Raw genomic sequence first — 26,393 nt, 5'->3', positions numbered from 1 at the left:
CGGAATTATTTATGTTATGTCGATTTGTTTTTATGTTTATAAATACCATCGACTAAATAGTTTTTTTCATTTTTTTTCGCTCGTCCGTGCAAGTAAATTATTCGTTAAATTATTCACCTAGCAATGTCAAAATATTATATAACTAATTTCAAATACTGTGTAGCCTAATAAATATATTTTGCAACGCAATTATACAATCATGGCAAAATCTGAAAACCCCATGTGTTTAAATTTAAACGCTCTAAGTGTGCAAATGCGACGCTATCCATAAGAAATACATTGTACCTGAATTAAAACTTTTAGAAGTGCTTAAAATTGGTAACAATATATTTCTTACGGCTGAAGTCACATTAAACGTTTAAATTTAAACACATGGGTTAACCATGAACGCCTCGGCTATCAAATACGGCTAACTCCGTAAACGTAAATTTTTCGTTGAGTTTTTCATTTCACTGAAAATGAACAAAGAACACATTGTCCAACGAATCAATGTAAACAACCAATATTACGAGGTCGCAAATTATCACCTTGAAACGTATAGCATTCTCGCCTGAAGAGAGAGAGTGATAAAAAACAGCCGGCATGTATTTATTGTCCCCCATGCGAGTACACAAGCTCACGCCAACAGCTCACTTACAATCCAACAATTGCAAGCGACTTAAATCACCGTTGCACAAGCATAAAGCCGCACTAACGCTCTCACAAAGAGTCGGACTTTATTGCCTCAAAATCCAGTTTTTTCCTACTATCGCTCTCTTTCTCTCTCTCTCGCTCGGCCCGAACATCGGCGGAACATCAGAAAGAAAAAAGCATATCGAGCTCTCCTCGTAAACTACTCGTCGAAAGAATTCGAAAATCAAGCGGGAAGGCGGAGGCCGGCGCGCAGCCGTCGACGTGCAGGCCTTTTTCGGCGTGGTTTCGGCGCCTGCGCGCCCGCGGCGCGCGGTTATCGATCGGCTGCTGGCTATCGGCTGTACGTGGGTGGGTGGCTCTGACGTCGTGCGTGTGCACCGCGCAAAAGTGTCTCTCTCTCTCTCTCTCTCTCTCTCTCTCGCTCTCTCTGGTTTCAGTCCCGCGAGAGGTATGGCGAAAACCGAGTGGTCGGCGCGCTCGTAAATCGTCGTCGTTGCAATAGCGAGGTTCGTTAGCCGCAGCAGCCGGAAAGAAGCGGAGCGCGAGAGCTTCCTCAACATGATACGTCTGCTGGGATTGGTCTTGAGCGTCGGCCTGGCGCTGGTCGACGCAGGCGTGATCGCCGACGGGTACTCGGAGGACGGCGGCCGCTACGCGCTAGAAAACCAGCTGAACGTCGAGCGCCGGGAGAACGAGGCCATCGCCAAGCTTTACGAGAACGTGCTGGACATTCTGCAGGTAAAGCTCGAGAGCAGCCTCCGAGAGCTCGAGAGTTGCGGCTGGCGTAAGGCCCGACATTGGGCAGACGCGGGCTGAGCCGGGGTCACGGCGATCGATCGCCACGAGCGCCACACCGCTGGCGCGGAACCTGTTGCGCCCCCTCGTATTTCATCCTTGCGCTCGTAACTCGGACAACAACACGCGCGCCCATAAACACCTCTCTCGCTCTGCTTTTCAGTGTCGACTTCCGCGCGAAAGGCCCGTCAACGCTCGAGCCGACGACCAGCAGCAGCAGCAGCAGCAGCAGCAGCAGCAGCAAAGCTATCTGGCGACGCAGCCCGTCCAGGACCGCAATTGGAAGAGTCCCAAGGGCCTCGGCCAGGTCTCCGGAGTGAGCGTCGATCAGCAGGGCCGACCCGTCATCTTCCATCGCGGCGATCGCGAGTGGGAATACGAGTAAGCGATCTCGATCTAGGCCCTCTTTTCTTCTCTCCGGTCCGAGGGGCCCCTTTGTAATAGGCACGCGGGCCTCGCGCTCGAGTGGCGCGTCGGATTTTCTTTCGCTGCGCCCCCACCTGCCGCGCGCGCGCGCGCGCGCTCGATTCCACTTTTCATCTCGCCGGGATAACAGTTTTGCCATTGTCGCGGATCGATAATGGCTGGCAGCCTGTTTGGCTTGTAGAAATGCTTGTTTACTCGCGCGTTCTGCCTTGCTGGCTTTGTTATTTTAGCTGCTTTTCAAATCAACTTGACGTTTCGTCTTTGAAAACCACTCGAAAACCACTATCGATCTTTTTTCCACTTGGACGATCATGTACTATATACGATATATGTGGATATTCGCCGAGGAAGGACGAATAATTTATTTATCGGTCGAAAGTATTTGCAGCTATGAGCGAGCAACATTCGTCGTGAGTCGGCAATAAGGATTTTAGCATTAGTTTTTCTGAAAAATGGCATCGGTCGTCGAAAAGTACGCCCACGCGAGTGCGTCAAACACGACGACACTCGTTTCGTATTTTGCGTCTGCAATGCTGCTGCATTCCAAGGAATTTGGAGCTCAGAAATGCTTGCACTCGCAAAAGGTGACGCGATGGACGGAGGCGACGCGTGAAAACGGATCGCAGTAACTAGTAATTGCAAATATTAGTCGTAGCTGTTAGCGATGCCACGCGTCTCGTTGTTCAAGAACGTTTGTCGAGGAGCTCGAGAAGCAACCTCAAACACGAGCGCGCGTAAGCACTCGTCGGAGCAGCATCGGTAAATAATCGAGGGCACGAAAGCTCCCTGGCATGGGCGAGGCCGGCGCGATTCCGGCGCTGCGCGTGAGAAAAACTTGAGTATCACGCGCTCAAACAAGCTAATCTATTTGCTCGAAATTAACGTCCACTCGACAGGTAGCGTGGTAGCTCACCTGCCGCTTACAGTCCGAAACGAGAGAGGCGAAATGAAGCAGAAAAAGAAACAAAAAACGATGTCCCAAACGGAATGAAAGCAAAAGGAGCAAAACCAAGAGAGAGAGAGAGAGAGAGAGAGAGAGAGAGAGAGAGAGAGAGAGGAGATGGAATATAAAAGGGCCATTCCTTTCTCTCGATCCTGTTTGCTCGCACCTTCGCCGATGTTTTCCCTGTAACACAACTCGGTCTCTCGCTTCGGCGCGATCGAGGTCTAACCTTCCGAGACAGATAGTACAGAAAGAGCGCGCAGAGTGTAGCGCGCGAGTGTGTGCCGAGAGGTGCGAGCCAATAACACCTTCCAGCTCTCTCTCTCTCTCTGTTGGCATCTTCCCGCCGACTGCGCGAGCCTCGTATTTACAGCGAAACCCGCATAAAAAGCTCTGCTTTACGAGGGCCGCTCTTCTCGCTCACGCCGAGCAGTAAGAAAAAACGAGTGGTGCGACAAGCGTCGCGATCGAGTGTAGATGCATCCCGATAAAGGGGAGCTGCCGCAGCCGCCGCAGCCGCCGCAGCCGCCGCCGCTGCACCTTGGCCAGCGGAGAAAGAGAATTGCTGCCGAGCGCGGACAGGATTTATGGGCTTACACGCGAAAAATATCGTATACCGGCGATGCTCGTTCCGCAGGAGAGCGAGCAGTGAGCAACGGGCACTCGCTTGTTGTTCCCATGTAAACGCCGCGCTTTGTTGGCTTTTAATGAATCGACGACTGCACTGCTTTCCGCTGGCGAGGCGAAACGAAGCATATCGCGACGCGTGTCCAGCTCGGAGGTCCATTGTACCGAGAAATAAAGTCATCCGCGCGCGGGCGCGAGTGTGCCCGGTAAATCCACGCATCACGCTTGTCCGGTGCCAGTCGAACGCGATCGTTTCTCGATAAATCTCGCGCCGCGCCGAGTCCGCCTACGCGAGCAGCCCGATGAGAAAATCCGATGTGGGCCTACGGGCCATTGAGCGCCTCCCGATTGTCGCGTATTGTGTCGCGCATTGTGTCGCGCATTGTGTCGCGCATTGTGTCGCGCAGCCATACACGGGCCTCCATTATTTGCAGCTCGTTCGACTCCAACTACCAGTACGCGAGGCCCCAGGACGGACCCATCGCCGTAAACACGGTGTTGACGTTCAACCCCGAGACTGCCCAGCTGGAAGACGAATGGGGCAGCGAGGCGTTCTACCTGCCTCACGGCATACACATCGACACGCACGGCAACTATTGGCTGACGGACGTCGCGCTCCATCAGGTTTTCAAGGTGAGCGTTCCCGATCACGGTCACAATGACAGCCGCGACCTACTACTGCGAGCCCGACCTAAATCTCCGCGCCTTTTCCGGAATAACGAGCCAACCTCGAGCGGCTTACCCTCGATCGGCCAACGTTCTCAGGCTTTGGCTTTGCTTGACAAAGCGCCGCTCCACTTTTCCTAGGAATCGTCAACACTCCTAGTTGTTAATAATCCCCGCTGAAAATCTCGGTTTGAAACGGCCGTCGCCGTCGCTCCAAGTAGACCAAACGAGCGGAAAGCGCGAGGATGCGTGCGAGCGCTAACAGAGCCGTCAGTGCGTCTCGAATGGGCTTTTCAGAGCCGATCAACGGACATTTCATCCTTCGTTTCCTCGAGCGCAACCTAAAACACGAGCGCACAAGCGCACAAGCGATATGTTCGAAGCGAACGCGAGTCCAGAATCCAGCCCGATCAGTCTAGATCTTTGGAAGCTCGCTCGAGACAAAAGACACCCCGCTTACCTAGTTTCCCACAATGGCCGAGTCATCTGTATTCTTTCTTCGTAGTTCCCAAAACGAACGGGCAGTAGCGAGGGACGGGCGAGCGAGGCGGAGCCGAGTCTGGTGCTCGGCGAGCGTTTCGTGCCGGGCAGCGATGGGATGCACTTCTGCCAGCCGACAGCCGTGGCGGTGATGCCTAGCGGAGAGATCGTGGTGGCCGACGGTTACTGCAACGATCGAGTGCTCATCTTCGATCCCACGGGCCGACCCATAGGCCAGCTTCCGCCATACGGCAACGAAGGTAGGTGAACCGAGCGCGCCGAACGCTCCATCGTAAGCGACCAACGACGCCGGCGTCCGTCTTTCCACAGACTTCTTGAGACTCCGCGTGCCGCACAGCCTGACGATCCTGCGCCGCGGCGACGTGTGCGTGGCCGACCGCGAGCACCAGCGCATCGTCTGCTTCAACCTGACCGCCGCCCTGAAGCGGCGCGAGCGTCAACTGGCCAACGGCGAGCGCGAGCGCCAGCTCGAGTGGCCTCCGCTGGTGATCCACCGGCCAGGTGCCTGCAGGATCTTCGGCGTCGCCTCGCACGGTACCTAATCTCCTTTGGCTCCTTCCGCTCTTAATCGAGTCATCAAAGCGTATTGCGGCCGGATGTGCAGCCCGAGCGCTTTGAGACACACTCGCAGAGAGACCGAAAGTGCGAGAGAGAGAGAGAGAGAGAGAGAGAGAGAGAGAGAGAGAGAGAGAGAGAGAGAGAGAAGGAGAGACGGAGACGGAGGAGCAGATAAATCCTGAGCTGCTGCTGCCGCTGCCGCTGCCGCTGCCTTCTGCTTCTTTTTACTGCTCAACGGCTTATGACGTCCTGTCGCCAGCGACCGTAGCCGCGCCGAGTTATTTATCGCGTGCAGTCTCGTCATTCGACTGCGCTCGTCTGCTTTTTTCTCCACCCAGGCCGTACACACATTTTTTTTCTCTCGCACAGATGACATGCTTTATGCTATCAACGGCCCCACTACCCCGAACAATCCAGTCATGGGCTTCACTCTCAATCCAGACTATGGATCTGTCGTCGCCACATGGGGTCCTTCCTACGACGTAAGTTTTCAAACTCTCGTTTAATTTGTAAAGCCCTTGTCCTTCCCATGCCTTCCTTCTCTTTCCTCTTTTCTCGTCTAACAACGAGAGCTCGCGCGAGTTCTTGACTTGGCGTCAAATTCTAATCAAAGTATTGCTGCTGCAATTGCTCGGTTAACGACCAATCCCAGACTTGTCTCCAACTCGGACGTTCCGTAGCAGCTAATAATGCAATCGTTGACACTCGCCCTCCTAGGCACATCGAATCAATTTCAACGAGAAAAATTGTCCATTTCGAATAATCGGCTGATAATCAGCTACTTAGCGCGGCACTTGCGCTCTCAACAAGCTGAGAACCACTATCCGCCTTGCTCATTGCCGAGAGCAAGCATCGCTTCGCAGAAAACATAGACTTGCATGCGAGCCTCTTTCACAATGTACAAAGCAAAATTGCCAAAGGGACTCTCCCCCCACCCCGCGCCCGCTCTCTCTTACTATATATGTATCGATCGCTCCTCGCGTGCGAGAAGCTCCTCGCAGCAATGCGCACAACTTGAAAATTACAATAATCATGACCGTTTGCAGTCATTCAGCAATCCGCACGAGATAGCCGCTTGCCCGAACGGCTCAGCCCTGTACGTGACGGAGATCGGCCCGAACGTGGTGTGGAAGTTCAGGCTGCTAACGAACTGGAAAATGTAAATTGAAATATACGCAAGCGAGAGAAAAAGGAAGAAGAGACAGCCCCCCCCCTTTCCCCCTACGCCTACTGTTTCGTTGCCAAGGGGTGACTTATCTATGGTATCACGAGAAGAAGAAAAACCAGGAGCAGCAACAGCAGAGGATCGAGTAGAGTCGCTCGAGAGTGTATACCTATATGTATTCTTAGTGGCCTGCAGGAGACGAGCATCACGAGTACAGGCCGAGAGAGAGAGAGAGAGAGAGAGAGAGAGAGAGAGAGAGAGAGAGTAAACATATACATATTCGAAAATTCAAATGAAACGAGGAGCCGAAGAGCAACACGCACACACTCGAGAACCAGTTTCTAAAGAGAGCGCGAGCGTACAAAGATACACACCAGCACGCGCATACCGACGCAGAGGCACGCGCGGCCAATTGACTGGTTTACTTGGCGACCATTCATTAATGCAGCGAGCAAACAGTATCCTCGACACGCCGTGTAAATACAATTACCGCCGAGCATATTGACTCGCGGCTCACTTCTTCTATTTGCACAGCGTTACGAAATCCAATCAGTTGTTCGCGCGCGCGCGCTTCCTCGCTTGTCCTATTAATCTGCCTAATCGGCCTCTGCCTGTCGCGCACCTATCCTCCCGCCACGGACACGTTCCTCGATTGACGCTCACCCGCTATCGTCGTATACGAAACACCGGGATTTTTCTCTTACCTTCGCAACAGTCCCTAAAGGCCATTTCTCACGCGATTCTTCGCAGTGCACGCAAACGGAACCTCGGCGAAGGCGACTCTCTTTCTTTGGAACTCGGGTCAATTTTTATATCGATATACACACAATACGCTGTTTTTAAGGACGCTCAACTACAAAAGTACAAGCAACTACCAGTCCATACGATACTTCAGTCTGTTAAACGTCTCTTCATATCACGACACGCGTCCAGTCGACTACTACTAATACTACTTTTAAACTATAGTCCGAACTTACGTCCGTCTTTTAACTATGAATCTATTTGTCACAGCAATGTAAACGCCGTATTGCAAGAAAGCATAATCTATGCATGTGTATTTGAAAATCAAAGAAAAAGAAAGATTTGAAATTCTACAGGGAATCATGTACCATGTCACTGTACTATTCTATGTAGCTTTTCTACTGTGATAGATAATCTATGTTATTCAGTTGGATAGTTTATTATTCGTTTACTTTAACGAACATCAAGTCAATAAATAAATATGTATATGTATGTGTATAGAGAGAGACGAGAAACGAGTCAGAAGTTAATTTTCCAATTACCTTTGGACGAGCCGTCCGACCGTCGGTTTCCGAATGAAAAGAGCCGGCGGGCAAAAAAACCTCCGAAACAATTAGCTTCCGGCACAAATCGCGCGCGCCAATTCCAAAAAATCATCGAAACTTCCTCCGCGCGGTCTGCCGACGGATAGAGAGGGGAGGAAGAGCAGCGCAGCGTGAAAAAGCGGCAAAAAAGCGCGACCGATAGGATCGAGGGGAGAGAAGGCCCAGAGACCACCTGAAGTACACGGAGAAGCATCATCATCGTCATCGAGAGGCGCGACCGCAACAACACGAGGAGAGCGGCCTGCCGCTGGCGCTCGCGGCTGCGAGTCCATTGACTTGAGAATCGCAAATTGCAGCCGCGTAAACATCTCAATCGCGCCGAGAGCACGGGAAAAAGGAGAGGGGCCGGGGAGGAGGAGGGGAGAAAGGGGCTCACGAATAAGCCACGGGTCGCGCGGGAAAAAGACGGCGGAAATCGGCGGCTTGGCGCTTTTCTCGCGCATCGCGCGCCGTGCGCCATTGACAGGCCCCCGAGACGCTGCACGACTAATGAAGACGTGTGCTGGAGGCGAAGTTGGAATGATCGGCGGACCCGGTATTCCCTTTCTCTCGCGCGCCACGCCTCGCTTTTTCTGTCTTTCATCTTTCGCCTCTCTCTCGCTCGCTCGCTCGCTGTCTTTATCTCTCTCGGCTTGGCGCGAACGCTTGTTGCTCTTATTTGCGCGCGCGCGACTCGCTGCTTTTTTAAGCGTGCAACCTCTCGCTTAAAACACATCTCTAAACTGGTTTCGCTTCCAGCGGCTCTCCGCGGAGCGCCGCTGCCCGCCGATAACTTTATTACGCGAGAAAGCCGTCCGTGCGCACGCATATACGCGCGCGCCTCTCGCAGAAAAATAGCCGAGGCGCGAGAGGATATACGTCTCGCAAAAAGCCTCTCTCGCTCCGCAGATGCGCGCGAAAACGACGCAAAAAAGCCTCCCCTCCTCGGCCGATAGACGCTTCCCCTCTTGGTATCGTCCTCGGAAATTGAGTTGTTAAAATGCTGCCCGCGGCGAGAGAGGCCAAGAGAGAGAAAGAGAAAGGTAATGGCCCTCTCTCTCGCTCTCTGGACTCACGGCCGTATCGCACGTGTTCGCGCGCCCCGCGAGAGAGACGGAGAACCCGACGCTAGCTCCGCACTTACGTGTCCCCCAGGATTGCCAAGCGCCGAGATCGATCCAGACCTGCTCGTCGATCTATGAGTTTCTTTTTCCTCTCTTCCGAAGGCATCGGAGCCGAATTTTCATTGCACCTCTTTCCCAGGGCCTGCGCGTCTCGCGTGGTCCCGATGCTTTCGAATCCATTTTCACAGGAGCAATCGTCGACGATTCGTTGGGACGAGGCTCTCTCGCGCGGGCCTCCGCTGTCGATCACGACGAGCTAACGCCTGCAATTAACTCGCGTGCATGCTGTGTCATCGGCCTCAATTTGCGTCTCTCTCTCTCTCTCTCTCTCTCTCTTCGGTGCACGCTTCGTTTGTGCTGTCCATTGGACCAGCCGACTCGAATGGAAGCCCGTTTCGAGTGTCGTTCGCGTGCGGTAAGTGCGTCAACTTTGCGGACAATTTAGAGGATGTAATTACTCGTTTCGGCGGAAACATCCGTTAACCAAGTAAAAAGGAACTGCAGCGGTTACAAAGTTCTTGAACGTTGCATATAAAAGATACGTCTGATGAATTATTTAATGGTGTCGCTTGTGGGTTGCGTAGAAGTCATGAAATTCGTATTAAACAAAAGGAGAGCATACGCGGAAAACAGAACCAACGCTTTCACGGTAGCAAGTTATGACTTTGAATTTCTTACTGCTGGGAAAGAAATTTTAATACAATACATTTTAACTTTTCAACGTTGCAATAGAAAAGATGGAATGCTGTGAACCTTCACACCTCGTTCAACCTATCTCTTGTCAATCGGTAACTCCGAGTTCATCAACACTGCAGTACTGTTGGGTATGAAAAAAAATTTCTTCGGGTGTTTCAAGTACAGCACCGTCCATGTTTGATGTACATGTGCATAAAATAATATTACGTCAAATTCTATATCGGAAATAATGGATTAAATTCTTATGGATTTTAAAGGGCGACTTATGAATTATTCGCGAAGTTTAATATCTTTTTCATCGAAAAGAAATAAATAAATAATTGGCAATTTTAAAAACTTAAACATTTTACACGTATACTTTACGATAAGTACGAATCTTTATTAAAAGAAATTTTAGTTCTTTCAAAATGCATTGCTCCAATAAATGCCAATCACATTCATTAGTCTAAAATAATCTTTTCCAATTCAACCAACGCCACTTGGAAATGCCAAAGCTACAACAAGTCGCAGTATTGCAAACATGCCAAAAATACGAATAGGCTTGAAAATTAGGGGATTTGACGATCTAGAGAGGATGGTGGAAATATTTGTGAAAAATCCAAAGAATGCAGTAAAGATGGGTCAAAGCTTCTTGCGAAACGAGAAACATTCTGTGCATTCGCCGAACAATCGCAGATAAAGCCGGAGCACTTTGTAAAACAATCATCAACGTGTTTTACTTGGCATTAATCGTCCTGTTCTGGTTGCACTCGAACGAGCCACGTCAGACTTTACAAATGCCGGCGCGTTTATTTCTCATCGGATTATCTAATTATTATTGTCATTATATGATGATGATTATTATAAAGGCAAAAATGCCGCTCGAGTCGTTGGCGCGAAGTCGTTTTGGAGCGCAAAGCAGTCACCGCTGCCGCTCTCCACTTCTCTCTCTCTCTCTCTCTCTCTCTCTCTCTCTCTCTCTCTTTCTCTCTCTCTCTCTCTCTCTCTCTCTCTCTCTCTCATCTCGTCGGTCGGGCTTTTTGATCGGAGCTCGCGCGATTACGTTTCTTCTGAAAAACGAACGATAGGAAAGCGGAGAGAGATGGAAGCCCGATGGGCGTCGAGATTGCGATTTCGAACGATTCTCGCGCCAGCGCTTAACGATACGTCACGTTTCCCAAGAATATTTCGCTTCCATCAGGCTTGTCCTCCTCTTCTACCTCGGCTCGGCTTCAAACCTTACTTTTTTCACCTTTTTATTGACTCCCATATACTCGTACGATTGGCGTGCGTGCGCGCGCCCGCGCGTTTTTCTCTCTTCTTCCGTTTGCATCTTCTTTTTTCTTCGAGTTCGCGTCCGCGCCAACTTGTCCTCTTTTTTCCCAAAGGTCGTTTTGCATTTTTCAAATCTATGCGCCTCGTTATTCATGCAACAATTTGATTAATGCGCTCGGTAGGAGCGCTGAGAGGAAGGCACGTATTTTTTTGGAAATCGATTGGTTTTTTTCTCATTTTTTTTTTGCCTTTTTTTCTTTTTTGCTGGACGTGTTTGGTTGCCTACGATTGATAAATCTTTCGACCATATAAAAAAGATTATCGACAAGCTCGATTTCATACACTTATGCGATGCTATTTTTTTATCAAATCGTGAAAAATTATCAGAAAAATAACTTTAAAAGATGGTTACATTTTCTAAGGAATTGTTTTTAAAAAGTTTAAAATATTTTTCGTATAGCTATTCGTTCCCTGAAACGATACGTAGTTGATTCGGCTTTATAAAACTACTGTATATCAATGTTTTCATATAAGCATTTTGTAAAATTGATATCATGTATGTATTTTTTTATTCGTGATTTCCTTCGAACTAATTGTTTCAATTGAACAGTAAATAAAAGTTCATCGCGAAGAGAAAGACAAATTAAGGCCAATGATACGGCATACGAGTACACATGACTTCATTGCAGGCGACAACTTGACAAGATTGACAATTAAGCTTGAAGCCCAAAAGAAAGCGTCATGCAAGTGAATTGTAAACACTTCTGAATCAATTTCAAACTGTCAATTCCAAAATACGTACTTAAGCGTTTTTATATTTTTTGTATTTTCGTCAATAATCTTTCCAGTGTTACATTCGAAGTCAAATTATCACATAAAACAATTAATTACAGTAACAAAAGCTTCATTTTTCTCAAGATTTTTCAACATTAATAGTCTTCTTGCGTGTCCTTTGCTCTAATTGCGTTCACATCAGCTATGTTTCTATTATTGTTTTGCCAATTACAAAAAAAAAACCCAATGTCAATCGTAAAAAAGTATCTCAGCAATGGAACATTTTAAAGATGAATAGGATTTCGCTTTCTTTTTTTTACACTGTCAATTAGCCAAGTAGCTTTGAATTATATATCAATTATTGAAAAATCGAAAATAAACGCTCTCCCCATCAATTTGAATAATTAAATTAATAATAACATGAAATTTTCATTTTCAAATTATTACTTATAATTTTTACTTTTAAATTATTTGCACTTTCTCACATTTTTTGTTTAGCGCAATAAATATCGTTGCATAATAGTAGCAGTCGATTCACTTTCTATTTATAAATTATTGGAGCTCTTACGATTATTTACCGAATGAGTAGGCAAACCGGTAGCAAGTAAAGTAGAACTTTCAGTTGTCGACGTCCGACATTTTTTTCTTGCGTGAAAATCGATAGATAGCGCAGCTTCAATTAAAGAATTAAGGAAAAACTTAATTCAGAAAAGTGCTTCAAGCGCCACCTAAAAATATTGTCACGTGTAGGTGTATTTAATCAAGTCAAGTCAAGCGCCACTTTTGGTTATGTGCTACGCTGTTTTGGACGCACGTGTATATCATTAACTTGATTGAATTTGACAAGTTATTCATTCAATAACCAATGTCGTCAAAGAAGAAGCCACTTAGCATTGCTGAGAAAATAAGTGATTTGATTACTTCTGTACCAAAAAGTTTTGAATCTGACGATGAGGCGGAGGAAACTAAAGCAAAAGTTGTCGATTTCAACGACGAAATCGATGACGACGATTTTGATTCTGGCTTCAATAAATGCAGCATTCGAAAGCGAAACGTGAATTTATTGGAAGAATTCGACAGAAGGTGAATGTCATTTATCTCAATTTTGATTAACGATGTAATTTTTCTTTTGAGGTTACCTTAAAATATAGTGTGAATCGACGTAGGTGGCTGTTTTACTGATTTTAATTTTTTTTAGGTACAAAGGCAAAAAAGTGTCAAAAAAGGATATTTTCAATGAAGGTTTCAGCTCTGACGGAAGTGTTGAAAGTGATCAAGGTAGTGATGAAGCTGATGATGGATCTTCAAAAGAATTAAACAAACAAACTTTTAATGCAGCTAGCGATGAAGAGAATGCAGCTTCAGACGACAAAGGACAATCAGATGAAGAGAATGGTATTAGATCACAGGAGAGTAATGATGATAGCGAAGACTTTTCTGACGAAGAAGATGAATTTGGTGACAGTATTGATCTGTCAAATCCATTGAGAAGAGCTCGTGAAACTGATGATACAATCAAAACTGTATCAGCTACAAATGTAAGAGCAGAAATTGAAAAGGGTAACTGCATTAGAGAAGAGTTGAAGATGTGGGAAAATTTGTTGGAAATGAGAATCAAGTTGCAAAAATGTTTGGCGAATAGTAATAGAATGCCACAGTTTGATAGTTACAAAGATTATGATTGTAATGATCAATTCAAAACAAATTGTAACTCTGTAAAAAAAGAACTTGGCAAACTCCTTGGTAACTTGTTAGATTTACAAAGCAAACTGCTGATGAGATATCCTGAAACAGAAGGTATTTTATCAAAAGGACAGAAAAGGAAAGCTAATGCAGATGGAGATAATGATTCAGATGAAGAAGATGATTTAATGGACGAAGAGATTCCTTCGGACACAGAGGATGAAATGAACGAGGAAGATGTAGGCAAAGAAGAAGAGGGTAGTGAAGAGGAAGAGACAAATAAGAAAGGAAAATCAAAGCAAGCGAGGAAAAAGTTTAAACTATCGGAGTTTGAACAAGTGATATCTAAAAATCACAAAGCTTACTCAGAATACAGAAATGCTGTTATACAAAAGTGGAACGACAAGACAAGGATAGGTTCAGGTGTTATAAAGAAAGGTCTTGTAAATCAACCAGTGATCAAACAAATAGAATTCGCGTTAGCGAATACAGATAAATTGATGAAAAAAACACAGTTAAAACGGTCAGAGTACGATGTTGTCGGTAAAACATCAACCTCTTTAGAAGAGAGTGATGGACGTCGAACGCAAGAGTACGATACGGAAATTTATGACGACGACGATTTTTACCATCAACTGCTACGAGAGCTGATCGAGTACAAGTCAGCTGACACAATAGATCCGATAGCTCTGAGCAAACAATGGGTACAGCTGCAGAATATGAGAAGCAAAATGAAAAGAAAGATCGATACCAGAGCGACGAAAGGCCGTAGAATACGTTACAATGTGCACCAAAAACTCGTTAATTTCATGGCGCCAATTACAGTTAACGATACGTGGACTGATCGAGCGAAGGACGAACTGTACAGCTCGTTGTTTGGTAAAATTAAACCAGTAAGTCAAGAGGCGAAGCCGACGTAATTTAATCAACTGTTTGTACGAATGATTTCTTTTGTCTTTTGTTACAAATGCGATATGACTTTTTGTTATTGAACTTTCACGAAGTTCATATATTTATTAGTGATTCGATGTGTAAATATATATATTTAAGTAGAAATATTAATAAAATTTTAAACTGTTTTATTGTATGTTATTTTTACTGAAGAAATATGACTTTCGATAATTTCTAATTTATACAATAAATTGAATAAAGTTTTCTTCTAACAAAGTCTAATTTCAATTGATTATTTTCTTGCCACACGTTAATCGAATCCAAGTTGACATTGGCTGGCGCTTGACAAATGAGTTTTCACGTTGCAGCTATTGTCTCCAGAGCCATTAGGCATTGGGCAGTGCACGGAGATAACTGTGCTCTTGAAATCGATGATGTCGCGCAGATCATAGAAATATATAATGACCCGAGGTCAGCCGGTTAACTTTAAGTGGTTGACGCGAGACGGACGAATGACAGCTAGCTCTCGCGATACATGGAATGACGTATCGATTGGCGCAACTCTTTACTTTCGCGCGGTATGATGTAACTCGAGCGAGCGAGCTGCGATTCCTCTGTATTGATAGCAAGCTTTCGATTATTCTGTTTTTTTCGTTGTCACCGTCGATGCATATTGGGGGAGCAAGAGAACGTCGGGTTGCTCGATTAAGTCTGTAGCGCTACACGCGCGTGGATGCTTTTTCGATACAGACGAGGAAAAAAAGCAAACGTTTACAAATACGAGTTTGGTCCGTCTGACCTTTACGTTTTTTACTACTTACAAATCGCAGCTTTTTTTTCTTCGGTACAATCTCGTTTTCAAGTTACAGTTTTTTAATTTTTGATTTATTTTTACTGGTGATATCCGAGCCCCACGTAGCGAACCGCGCTAAATGAGGCACAACGACGTGCGCCCGTATTAATTACGCGTGTGGTATTTAGAGCGTGAAAGCATTTTTGCCGAACTCGTGCATTGTGTTTTGTGTTTTTGTTTGATAAAACAATCGACTTTCGATTAAAATAAGTGAAACCGAAGTACGAGCGTCTCGAGAGACGCCATTTGCCTCCGCTGCACTGGAGCTGTCAAACTGATTTAACAATCAAATCGCAATAATAACGTATTAATCAGGAATAGCGAAGTACGAAGCGTATCAATAGATAGATATTACTCGTACTCTTCCACGGGAATTTTTGTCCGATCGCGTTTCGTCTGCATAAACGAGATATGCGTCATTTGGTTTGGGAGTTTCATTCGTTACGAGGATAAACCTCCAGTGCACATGGGATTTTTGCCTCCTGGTCCGCTGACGTCCAGACAAGTCGCATTATCAACTTTCATTTGTTTTTTTTGTCTTGCACTGTTGGCGCGTGATTATTCTTAATGATGTAACAGGGTCTTTTTTTTGGCCGATTTTTTGTCCGTCTGGAGCTATTTCGGATCCGATTGTAACCAGCTTCATCAAAAATTCTTATCGAACGTGCAATTACATCGTCGGCTTCGACATTTGTTCGCACTCACCGATAGGATACCGCGAAGCTCTCGCTGAAAAAGCGAACGATTATAGCGCCTGCAGCTTTTGCAGAGCTAAGAGCTCGTGTCATTTCCATGAAACGTACTTAGAATTGGAATTGTCGGCACGGCAACTGATTGCATTGAGAGATGATTGCAACGAAGCACACCTCTCCGCGCGACGCTGATACCGCCTGTCTCGATGGTACTTCCCGGAGCACAAATTGGGGTCCTGTCGCGCACGGACAAAGCACTGAAATCGCTGAAATATTCGTTTGCCGAGGATCATCGGCGACGATTATCTTCGCGGGAAAAAGGTCGAGTTGGACGTTGCAGGCGCGCGCAATTTAGCGCGAGAACAATACAGAGATGTGTTCCCGCGGTAGCCAATGTAATAGTCGTTTCAGGCAATTTTCGCGCGTACAACTGCGAGATTCAATTTTTCCAATGGATTAATCATCGACGCAGCGTCGGAGACCCCGGAGTCGGAGATGCCACAATCAATAACTGCAACGCAGAAGAAGAAACGGCGACCTATCGACGTTAGAGCCGCCGCCACCGCGGCTACCGCTACCGCTGCCGCTGCCGCCGCCGCCGCCGCCGCCGCCGCCGCCGCCGCCGCCGATGCTGCAAAAAAAGCGAAGTCGATCGCATTATGCAGCGCCTGGTACGCGCTCGGCGAGGAAATGGTCTCGCGCGTGCGTGTGGTGGCGCTTTCGCGAGCAGTTCGCGAGGAATCGCGCCGCGCTGCTGGCACCTCCTGTCGCCGCTGGGGCCAGCGGAAGGAAAGCGCGAGAAAAGCGGACAGGTAAGCTCGGCGCGCCACGCAATCGAAATGATCGGCCGTAAGAATGAAAGACGGCTATCGGCAGCCACGAGCGCGCGTGACCCATGACCGACCCCTCGTATCTCGTCGCTCGCCGGCTGTAGCTCTCGGGCACGAAGCGCGAGAAGCGCAGTTTCTATGCCGCTCGGCCAATCTACTAGTTCGATAACGAGAGAGCCGCGGCAGCGTAGCGCTCGATTCGCCTTGAAACCCGAAGCTGACCGCGAGCGAAGGCCAGGCCACTCCCTGCCTCCTGTTTCGCGGCCCGCCGCGATGCACGAGCGATGCGTGCCGCCGACACCGCCGCGGTGAACGGCGCGTGCGTCTCGTTTGAACCTCCGCGGCGACTGGTGAGATTTGGGCCCGGTCCGCTGCGCGCGGACGGCACAGACTCGAGCGACAATTGGCACCGGTGGTCGCCTCGTTCCTCTCGGCGAAAGCCTTGACCGCGCTAACGATCGTCGGGCAGGAGATAGACGCGGGGGAAGGAAAAATTACCGACGCGAGAGATAGAAACAATGGCAAACGCGCGCGCAGTGTAAACAAAGTAAACAAAGCCGCGGCCTGGAGCGCGGAGACGGCGAGCGCGGCGGCCGAGTTTATCGATACGCATCGGTCGGGGTATCGCGCGCGCCGCACGCCCGTCGTCCGCCCTTGGGACGCGTCCGTTATAACGAAGCGCGCCAGAGCTCCGTGGCCAAAGGTTGTCTCGTTGTCCTGACGGCGCGCGGGCGAATTCCAGCGAGGACGGACATCCGCGGTCGCGGGCGCCGGACGAGGAGATGCTATCGCTCTGCGGCAATTTCAGACGCTAACGAGCAATTTGTAGCGGCCGGAGGAGCGATGCGAGACCCCGATATACGCGCGAAGCGACTGGCTTTCGAAATCACCGCCAGCAGCTTTACCTATAGAGGCGCGGCTCGCCGACGCGCACGTCGCGCTAACGTGACACCTAATATCCACGCGGCGAAAGTATTGCGTCGCACGCTCTCGCGGCGAGTCCTGTTGCCGATTAGACGACGGACTCGGGGCAGAAGTGTCGCGCGACGACCGACCGCTTCGTTAGACATATCCGTAGAGAGCCCGAACCACGAGAAAAACAGTGGTAGAGACACAAACGAAAGGGCCGAGGCGATGGTTTTGCGTCGCGTCTAATGATTATTTATCGCTTCTATTGATCTCCGCGACGATTGCTGAGGGGAGCAGAGGAGGGGGGAGGGGCGCAACGACGCGCGTACGAGTGATAAGAAGCCGAGTGCAAAAAAACCGAGTAATGATTATTAACGTTGCGCAACGGCCACGATTGATTGAGATTTCAACGAGGAGCTCGAACTACCGAGTGATAGCGGCAAGATGGAGCGAATCCATGCTCACGGACGCATAGATGAAAAATCGCGCGATTATCGACATCGAGAAATTTCCACGCGCCATATTCGATGCGCGTGCCACTGGCGCGAGGCGCGAGGCGCGCACGACCTTCGAGGCGACAAAAATGTAGGGTGCGACGTTGGAGGCGCGGGCGAACACAATTTTTCGCGGCGAACTTCGACGAGAGAGAGGCAGGCCACCGTCGAAATCTCCTGCTGCGTCCGATGCACAGATTTCACGGCAACGCTGGCGCCGAATAGAGGCAGCCACATCCGATCACTCGCGAGCACGCTCTTGCATTGTGTATGCGTGTTTTGCATTGGCGTAATTATCTCGACAGGCGGTCATCGGCCTTCGATTAAAAATTCATTGTCTAGCCAACACATGCCTATGAGAAGTTCTATTTCCAACCTTGTTACCGATACACAATCGCTCGGGATGATTTTTCGCGCTGGATTGTACTTTGCACCGCTGCGGAACCGCGCGAGATAACTGGCGCCGGTGCCCGTGATAGTCTCGTGCACACACGTCAATTTTGCGCGCTTGGCTCGGCGCGCTTTTTCGCGGACTTTTTTTCTCAGCCGGCTCGAGCGGCTCCGTTGTCGCGATAAGCTAAGGAAAGAGATGCGCGTGCACAACTGACTCCATGCCAGTTTCTCTTGCGCTCAGTTCGTTGAGGAGCGCTGCTGGTAGCGCGATCGCGCAATGGACGTTCGGCCGTTGCGCGAATTTTCGTTTTTCTCGTTCTCGCCACGCGAACGACTCGCGGCAATTTCTTTTCCATGTGACACGAGTGACTTGAAAACGTTCCAAGGACTCTGGAACGTTGTCGGCGAAGCCTAATGCCGAAGAAGCCTGACCCGCGCGTATCGCCGAGCTCAGTCGGAAAATAGGCAGCGTTCGCGAAAATTCGACGCCCGACTGCGGGCCGCGAGGATGGCAAATGTCCAGGCCAGGGCTGTCCGAGCCAGTGTCCATAAATTCGCGAGGCGGAAAGCCGTGCAAAAGAGAGCGAGAGAGGGAGAGAGATAGGGAGGGAGGGAGGGAGGGAAGGAGCGAGCGAGCGGTACCTGCGACGAATAAGGGAGGGCGGAGAAGAACGTTTAACACGGCTCTCTCTCTCTCTCTTATCAGCGCCGAGAGCTGCGCAATCGCCGGCTGGTCTGCCGCTAGCTAGCACTCGCGTTGAAAAGCGCCGCCGAGGCGCGCGCCACGCAGTGTTTGGAGCGCGCGCGACGCGGATTGTCTACGGAGCGCGCCAAAGCTCCCAGCGGCCGCGCGAGCTTGCGACGATGTCGCCCGGAAGATTGTGCCCCGGTGACAGTGGCTGTCGGCCTGCTATCGTTGTCGCTGCTCTCGTCGATGCTGAATTGTGACGACGCTGTCGCGTGCGCAATTTCCCTGACAAGGCTACATACCGAAAACCTAGCGAGCTTGCGATCGCTTGTTCAACGAACTTTGCCGGCGAGTAAGTGACTGTCGTCTTATTTGCACCGGAACTCAATCGCGAGCGCGACTCGAGCTTTCTTCGTCGACGGTCTGGACCAAGACTGGAGCAACTGGAGCGTCGATTCGTCGCTCGCGGTGCATTTTTCTCGCCTGGCAGTGCAACGCTCGAGCAGAACGACGAGCCGTCGAGAAGGAAGGGGGGCGGAGAAATCGCGCTCGATTGATCTCTGAGAGTTCGGCAAGCCTATTTGCGACGCAATCGAACAGCGTCGAAAGATGTCGAAATACGAGGCGGCGCGGAGGCGAAGAGCGCGACAAGCGCGACAAGCGCGGAGAAACGCGAGGAATGCGGCAAGCGCGTGATCGATGTGCTATTCCTATGTATTTGGAGATTTGAATGGGGCGCCAAAAGCCGATCGCCATTGTATACTGTGCGCCTAGTATAGAAGTGACTTCCAATATAAACCGCGCGTCCGCTGGCAAATATTTACTTGCGCGAGACGGCACAGCGCGAAACGATTGTTCCGCGGACCGCGCGTAGTTCAGGATCAAAGTCGCGCTGTTTTTCACGTCTCCCTCGCGGTGGCGCGTGTTTGCCTTGGCTCGTTGAGTCACTCGGACCAAAGTGGTGCAAATAATTAAACGCTACCTACCGCGTCACTTATCCTCGAGGACTCGATGAGTAACTACTCTTGAAAAGCTCTGCGGTAATCCCCCCACTGCGCTACGCAGCTTTTCCGCGATTATTACGGCTTTTCCGCTATTGCACCAATTCCCGCGAACGCAATAGTAATTTTAAGTCATGCCGAGATTGCGTTAGTTGCGAGCTTAAATTTTATAAAACTTTCAAGAGTCTCGGCCGGTTATTGAATTATGAAAGCTCTGATATAGCCAGCTTTAACAAGTTTTATTGAGAAAACTTTCGACAAGACAACGGATCAAAGTCCATTTCTTTCCACAAGAGTGAAACTTATAATTTTTATTTTGGTGATGAAGCTTATAAACATTCCATGGGAGAAAAATGTTGCTTGTAGTAAATGTGTAGGAAATGTCGATTAATTTTTAAATTTCAACTACGGCCCGAAATGGAATTGCGTCGCTTATAATGCATATCGCATTTTGCTTGGATGACAATTTTCATTTCCTCGTTACAAGTATCTTTCATTTTCAGGACAAACCGCCATGCGAATGCACAATTTCTCCCACAGCGTACTTTACCTCACGACAACTTTTTCTTTTTCTTTTCCTTTGCCGAGTCATCCTTTTTCACCACCCTCTCTACACATTTGCATTTCTGACGTTTCTCCTCGAAAGCTAAAATTTTCCATTTTATACCCAACCCAACCCAACCCAACCCAACCCAAACCCAAACCCAAACCCAAACCCAAACCCCAATTCATACCCTCTGTCGTTTTGTAATTTTCATTGAATGCTCTTGGAATGCGAGTTTCTACAGAACGAAGGAAACACGAGCCAGCTTAGAATTAGCTTGGGTAAATTAATAAACAAGCTCTTATCGAGATACCACCCGCGCGCATATCATGCCATTATCTAGTTCAATATGTGCGCGAAGAAATTTCCTTTGCCGCAGTCGTTAGATTTCGAAAGCACATTGCCCATGGTATAATAATCTGAAAAACTAATGACATTGACTGTTGAAGCATTTACTGCTCGTGAAAATGTAGAAAATTTGTTTTCCCAACGGCGAAACAAATGTTCATCCAATAATTCCTGGATGTATTGATTGCCAATCAAATTTTTGAATGAGACACATGCTGGAACAGCTTGGTATGAGCAAATTGCATAAATACGTCCAACGGACTCCTGAATATTCTAATTTATTGAAGCGTTTATTTTCGAGCGTCTGTCGCGGTTTCAGTCAATCGTTTTCAATTATAGTTAACAAATCATTTCAAGCGGATTCACCCGCGTAATAGCCCGTTACGAATGATCAAACCAACAGAATTTTACGAGTCCTGTTGAAAAGTGATAGCAAATAAGAGCAGCCAAAGCCCTGAGAACCTGAAAACGATCATATTGTCGTTATTTGTTTTTTTTTTTTTTCAGGAAGCCGCACCAATTTCACCAGAATGGAGACGAGTTCGGTGGTCGACGGTTTAACGCTGGAGGATAACAGGAGCATGCCGTTTGTGCCATGGGATTTCAATGACGAACGCCTGACACCAGACATGCGTTTCAATGAGGGCCACGTTGTAAGTATTGTCACTTACAGCATCCTCATGGTTATCTCGTCGATCGGCAACATCACCGTTCTTGTGCTGCTACTAACTCGACGAGACAGCGCCCGCTCGAGGATCAACAATATGCTCATTCACTTGGCCATTGCCGACTTGCTGGTTAGTGACGCTTTATACTTTTCCATGTCTATTTCTGCCTTTATCGTAAAATCAACAAGGTCGTATAGTAGCGTCGTAGGTTGCTGGTACTTTATTGACGCATTGTAGCCGACGGCTTGCGTCGCGGATCAAACGAATAGACCTGAAAAAATTGTGTGCGAGTAAATAATCGATTCGCTGCGGACCAATTAGCGAATAAAAATTAACGCCGACGCTGTTCTCCATCGTCGTGCCAGCGATAACAGACACATACGATTGCATTGCATCGAGCTTCATCTTCCGCTCCGCGTGACATTCAAAGCAGATGCGTTGACGAGCGATAAATTCAATTGAACAGGCTGTCTGCTCGAGTGCTACTTGGCTGTCGCCGTACCTTTCATCGGGTTCGATTAGTCGTGCAATATAGCTCGTGGATTTTCGTCGTCATCGATGGCGGCGCGATCATTCATCGTAATTAAATCACGAACGAGTGCGTTCTCGCGTGCCGTGATTCAGTCAACGAGAGCCAAGAGCATCCCACGAGTTTGCCAGTAAAAATTGAAGGAACGCCAGTTCAGATGTCAATTATCGAAAGCGTATAATCGCCTAAGTCTGCGCTCGTCTCTCAGATCAGTCTCGTCAGATAATCGGCTGATGGAGAACTTTGTCGGCTGACTCGGCTTGTGCTAGAAAAATACAAAATAAGAGTCACTGGAGCGTCGGACTGCGCGCGCGCGCGCGCATGTTTTAGGTGACCTTTCTGATGATGCCGGTCGAGATTGGTTGGGCGTCTACGGTCACGTGGCGAGCTGGCGACGCCATGTGCAGGATATCGTCCTTCTTCAGGATGTTCGGCCTCTATCTGTCTTCCTTCATTTTGATTTGCATCAGTCTCGACAGGTGCTTGTATTCGCTATTTACTGGAATTTCAATTTCGAACGGTGCAATATTGGATTTTGCAATTACAACTAGAATTGCCGAGAATCATTAAGTTTCGATTGAAATTGACGGGTCATCGGTTGGAAGTAGGAGCTCTCAATTCGGGACAACGGAATTGATCGCAGAACGTTTTTTCCCAAGTAAATTCACGAGGATGATAACGATGCTCGTTTGCAGGTATTACGCAGTTCTGCGACCACTACAGATGCTTGACATCGACCGAAGAGGGAAGCACATGCTTACCGCCGCGTGGATATGCTCAGCTTGTTGTTCGGCGCCCCAGGTAACGTCTAGAAAACAGAGATAACGAACATACGGCCTTGCACCAGCGAGACAGTATGAAATACCGAAGCTCATCTTTCACCATTTCTCCGCTCGCTCTTTCGCCAACACATATCACGCGTGATCGCTTGTCCCGTGAGCCAAAAATACACCAGGACGAATCGTCCAGTTGAAAATGGTCAATCATGCCTTGTTTCTTCGCCGTTGCTCTAGATAGTAGTGTTCCACCTGGAGAAGCATCCGAGGATCACGTGGTACGAGCAGTGCGTCACCTTCAACACATTTCCAAGCTTCACCCACGAAGTCAGTTACTCGCTGTTCGGTATGATAACGATGTACTTCCTGCCTCTCAGCATCATAATCTTCTCCTACTGCAGTATTATTATCGAGATGTACAAGAGGTCTAGGGTCTCGGCTAACGGTGAGTGAGAGCTCTCCCCGTCATTAGCTTGGATAGCCTTCGGATTAATGCCTTGGCACTCGAGTAAACGTCTTACAAATCTTACCCTCTGAATCACCCTCGTTAATTCAACTGTCTCCGTCAACTGTTTTTTTTTTTTTTTTTTTTTTTTTTTTTCAAATCGCTTTTCAACTATCATACAGTCTTTTCTGATCAATACGCAGATGGCTTAAGACGCTCCTCGGTAGGATTCCTAGGACGCGCGAGGACGCGAACGCTCAAAATGACGGCAATCATCGTCACAGCCTTCATTATCTGCTGGACGCCCTACTACATTATGAGTATCTGGTAAGCGAACGTAAAATTGTTTCTTTTACTGTGGGTTCGTGGAGCCCGCATAATAGCTTCTTCCCCGGTATATCGGGTCTCAAGTATTCCGATGGCGTTGCTCCCTTTCCGCGCGCGCGTTCACGAGTAACGTTCGTCACTTGCGCTTTCAGGTACTGGTTAGACAAAGTGAGCGCAAAGAAGGTCGATATACGGATACAGAAAGCGTTGTTCCTATTCGCCTGCACGAATTCATGCGTGAACCCAGTCGTGTACGGCGCATTCAACATTCGCAAGTGCAATAAGGTAGGCTGAATGTTCACTCCGGCAGACAAAACAGTTTCATGCTTTCACTCTGGTTAATGGACCATTCGGCAGCTTAAACTTCACTCGGCATGTTTTCACACGCTAAATGTCCTGTCTCTCAGTTAAGCCACGTAACACTGATTAGCGCAGCACTCAAAACTAGCTTATCATTGACACCTCCTATACTGGCAGCGCCGTCAATCGCCGCTTCGACCGTCGAAAAAACTAACACTTCGCGCAACGCAGAATCGCTTGTAATTGTCCAGATCCAAACGTGTCTAACGACACACATATAACACATTGTCTTGTTTGGCGTTCACCATTGCTTTTCAAGTTAAAACCGTATTGAATGCATATACGCCTTGCGATAATTGGCTTCAAATTAATTGCATTGTACGTGACGTCTGCGTAACAAAGTGGTTAGCGGAACGATCAACAATCAAGTAGTAAGGGCAGGATTGTGTTGCTTTGATTATAGGCAGCAGTGCGCAGACCCACCATAGAAACACGAGAATCTCCACTGTCTGTCTCTCTCAGTTAGGCTATACTCGCAAGATGTATAACGCACGAATAAGAACCTTTAGAGCTGCACTTGCGGATATGCACGTGCTTTTGTAAATACGCTCGTAACTTCCCGAGCCTGAAAATAGTTTAATCGAGCTCGATACTCGTAAAAATATTAGAACACGGCTAGCTGAGAGTATGTGTGAGAATCGTTGTGTATAGGTATATATGGACGCTGTAATAAAACTGTCATTAGGAGGTGGAGGTTGAAACTTTCTTGCCGAGATCACACGTTAATAACGAGTGTTGCCGCGAATGCACGTAGTTTCTTCTTACACGCATTTTCCATCTACGAGCAATATCATCTACGTGTATAAGAAAGAATGAACAAACAGTGGCTTTCAGTGTAAATAGTGTAAATACAAAGTAACCAAGTAGCCAAGATCGTTCGAGGTGGTTGTACGTGGATTCGCACGATCATATGTCATTGAAAATCAAGCACTGCAACTAAATCAAAAAAAAAAAAAAAAAAAACAAAAAAGAAAAGCAAAGCACAAGCCAAATACGCACCAGTTGCAATAAAGTGAGTCTCTTCTTATAGGTGACCAGGAAATGGGACATACATAATCTTAAGTGAACCGAAGACTCTGGACTGCTACTAATAAATCGCAAGTTGTCACTGTAGAGATGCAAGCGAAATGTCTTGTTGTAAGCACGTAACGATGAATATTTATATGCCAAATGGAGAAGAGTTGTAATAGTGCGTGCCGCCGCTGCTGCCGTCGTCGTCGTCGCCGCCGTCGCCGCGAGTGACGAGGCGTATTGTAAGCGAATAAGACACGGTGCTCGGATGATTATTCTATATTTCTGCCTTCTCCTCCTTGTCAATGCCTGCGCGATGGTGACGCGCGCTACACTCCGCTATCTATTTACGGACGTGCCCCGTGTGTGAATCATCATTGCGCCGCGCAGCTCGACCAGCTCTCACACGGGTTGTGATACACCCGCATTTATTGCACAGACGTCATGTATCATTGTCTTATAAAATGCCATTAAAGCACGTTATCGCTCACCACTGAGTTTCTTTCATTTTCTATCCCTGATCCCTCGACTCTCGCTCTCTCGGCGCCTCTCGAACGTCCGTCGACCTAATGCGCGTTTTCCAAACATCTTCGGAACGCGCGAGCGTGTAGGCAGAACAGTTCAGTCGACACCGATAGCTCTGTACTCGAAAAAAGAAAAGTCTCGAGGAAGGTTTTCGATAAGAAAAGAAAAGGCAAAGGAAAAAAGTTTGACTGTGCGTGGAATCTGAAGAATCCGTAGCGTAAAGGCCAAAAGGCCAGTCGCGTATGAGACGAAAAGGATTCGAGCGAGTAGCCGCAAATCTGGCATCCTTCCAATGTAATCTACATCCAGTATTTCCTTCGGCAGGGTTCTCCGACACAACAGCTCTCGTGAAATTGAAAGATTTAGCATCTACGCCGACCTCTACGCACACGCGCGTTTCAAAAAGACATTACTCCTGTCGCCTTTCGAAGCCAGACCCGGCTATCACTTCACTTTTCAATTTTTCTCGGTAAACAGCTTCGTTTTTCGCTTTCGCGCAACTTTACGTTGGATAATGTGTTTTACAAGACCAAGTAGCCTGATGGACGGCGCGTGTAAGAAACGGCACTGTGGTCGGGAAATAAGCGAATAAGGGGAGGTGACATTTGAAAATCCAAAGATTGCTACGATTACACGTCTAGGGTAAAGTAGATAATTCCACTTGACTCGGTAATTTCCAGTTCAAATGAAATAGCCGCTGCAGCAGCGAGTTCAGCGTCATACAATTGTAATCATTAATATTTCTTCTACAAAATTTAATTTTCTCAACATTTCACTGTTCGCTTCAGTCAATAAACAGCAAGATTAACGTCCTGTTGGATGTGGAGTTTGTGTTTTTCTCTTTACCCTCTCGAATTAACTTGCTGCTGAAAAAAGCAAATGAGAATGTCTTGCGATTGAAGCCAGCTCAATAATAATCACTCTCACACACCCAAACAC

The 26,393-nt window shown here is 47.9% G+C and overlaps 3 protein-coding genes across 5 annotated transcripts; all 3 read left to right on the top strand.

Annotated features, from left to right (window-relative positions):
• The first annotated feature begins 991 nt into the window (after positions 1-991).
• LOC131672466 (peptidyl-alpha-hydroxyglycine alpha-amidating lyase 2) lies at positions 992-6,593 on the top strand. The gene is made up of 7 exons (XM_058949696.1): positions 992-1,371; positions 1,592-1,809; positions 3,859-4,057; positions 4,596-4,830; positions 4,901-5,125; positions 5,519-5,631; positions 6,196-6,593. Exons 1-7 carry the CDS (start codon positions 1,192-1,194, stop codon positions 6,310-6,312), a joined length of 1,287 nt encoding a protein of 428 aa, XP_058805679.1. The 5' UTR covers positions 992-1,191; the 3' UTR covers positions 6,313-6,593.
• A 5,592-nt stretch (positions 6,594-12,185) lies between these two features.
• Positions 12,186-16,094, top strand: LOC131672461 (protein AATF). Its single transcript, XM_058949684.1, has 2 exons — positions 12,186-12,570; positions 12,686-16,094. Exons 1-2 carry the CDS (start codon positions 12,353-12,355, stop codon positions 14,088-14,090), a joined length of 1,623 nt encoding a protein of 540 aa, XP_058805667.1. The 5' UTR covers positions 12,186-12,352; the 3' UTR covers positions 14,091-16,094.
• A 2,803-nt stretch (positions 16,095-18,897) lies between these two features.
• On the top strand, positions 18,898-25,088 carry LOC131672472 (adipokinetic hormone/corazonin-related peptide receptor variant I). Of its 3 annotated transcripts, none has more exons than XM_058949708.1 (8): positions 18,898-19,272; positions 21,321-21,610; positions 22,341-22,489; positions 22,706-22,811; positions 23,024-23,231; positions 23,435-23,558; positions 23,711-23,843; positions 24,322-24,931. In XM_058949708.1, the coding sequence occupies exons 1-8, from the start codon at positions 19,167-19,169 to the stop codon at positions 24,382-24,384; spliced, it is 1,179 nt and encodes a 392-aa protein (XP_058805691.1). In that variant the 5' UTR covers positions 18,898-19,166; the 3' UTR covers positions 24,385-24,931. The 3 variants fall into 3 exon arrangements, with proteins under 3 accessions (XP_058805691.1, XP_058805693.1, XP_058805692.1); XM_058949709.1 differs by lacking the exon at positions 24,322-24,931 and adding an exon at positions 24,949-25,087 and having other exon boundaries at positions 18,901-19,272; XM_058949710.1 differs by lacking the exons at positions 23,711-23,843; positions 24,322-24,931 and adding an exon at positions 24,949-25,088.
• Positions 25,089-26,393: the final 1,305 nt, after the last annotated feature.

The sequence above is a fragment of the Phymastichus coffea genome, unplaced genomic scaffold, assembly GCF_024137745.1.
Source record: "Phymastichus coffea isolate CEN01 unplaced genomic scaffold, Cenicafe_Pcof_1.1 PCOF00151, whole genome shotgun sequence".
Classification (NCBI taxonomy): Eukaryota; Metazoa; Arthropoda; class Insecta; order Hymenoptera; family Eulophidae; genus Phymastichus; species Phymastichus coffea.
Note: the sequence above shows the minus strand (reverse complement) of the source record. Positions and strands in the feature narration are given on the sequence as shown.

Coding starts and splice junctions, on each gene's coding strand:
- LOC131672461 (XM_058949684.1), top strand. CDS start 12,353: ATGTCGTCAAAGAAGAAGCCACTTAGCATTGCTGAGAAAATAAGTGAT. Junction 12,571..12,685: donor TTGGAAGAATTCGACAGAAG/GTGAATGTCATT, acceptor AATTTTTTTTAG/GTACAAAGGCAAAAAAGTGT.
- LOC131672466 (XM_058949696.1), top strand. CDS start 1,192: ATGATACGTCTGCTGGGATTGGTCTTGAGCGTCGGCCTGGCGCTGGTC. Junction 4,058..4,595: donor CGCTCCATCAGGTTTTCAAG/GTGAGCGTTCCC, acceptor CTTTCTTCGTAG/TTCCCAAAACGAACGGGCAG. Junction 5,126..5,518: donor CTTCGGCGTCGCCTCGCACG/GTACCTAATCTC, acceptor TCTCTCGCACAG/ATGACATGCTTTATGCTATC.
- LOC131672472 (XM_058949708.1), top strand. CDS start 19,167: ATGCTGAATTGTGACGACGCTGTCGCGTGCGCAATTTCCCTGACAAGG. Junction 19,273..21,320: donor TCAACGAACTTTGCCGGCGA/GTAAGTGACTGT, acceptor TTTTTTTTTCAG/GAAGCCGCACCAATTTCACC. Junction 23,232..23,434: donor GTCTAGGGTCTCGGCTAACG/GTGAGTGAGAGC, acceptor ATCAATACGCAG/ATGGCTTAAGACGCTCCTCG.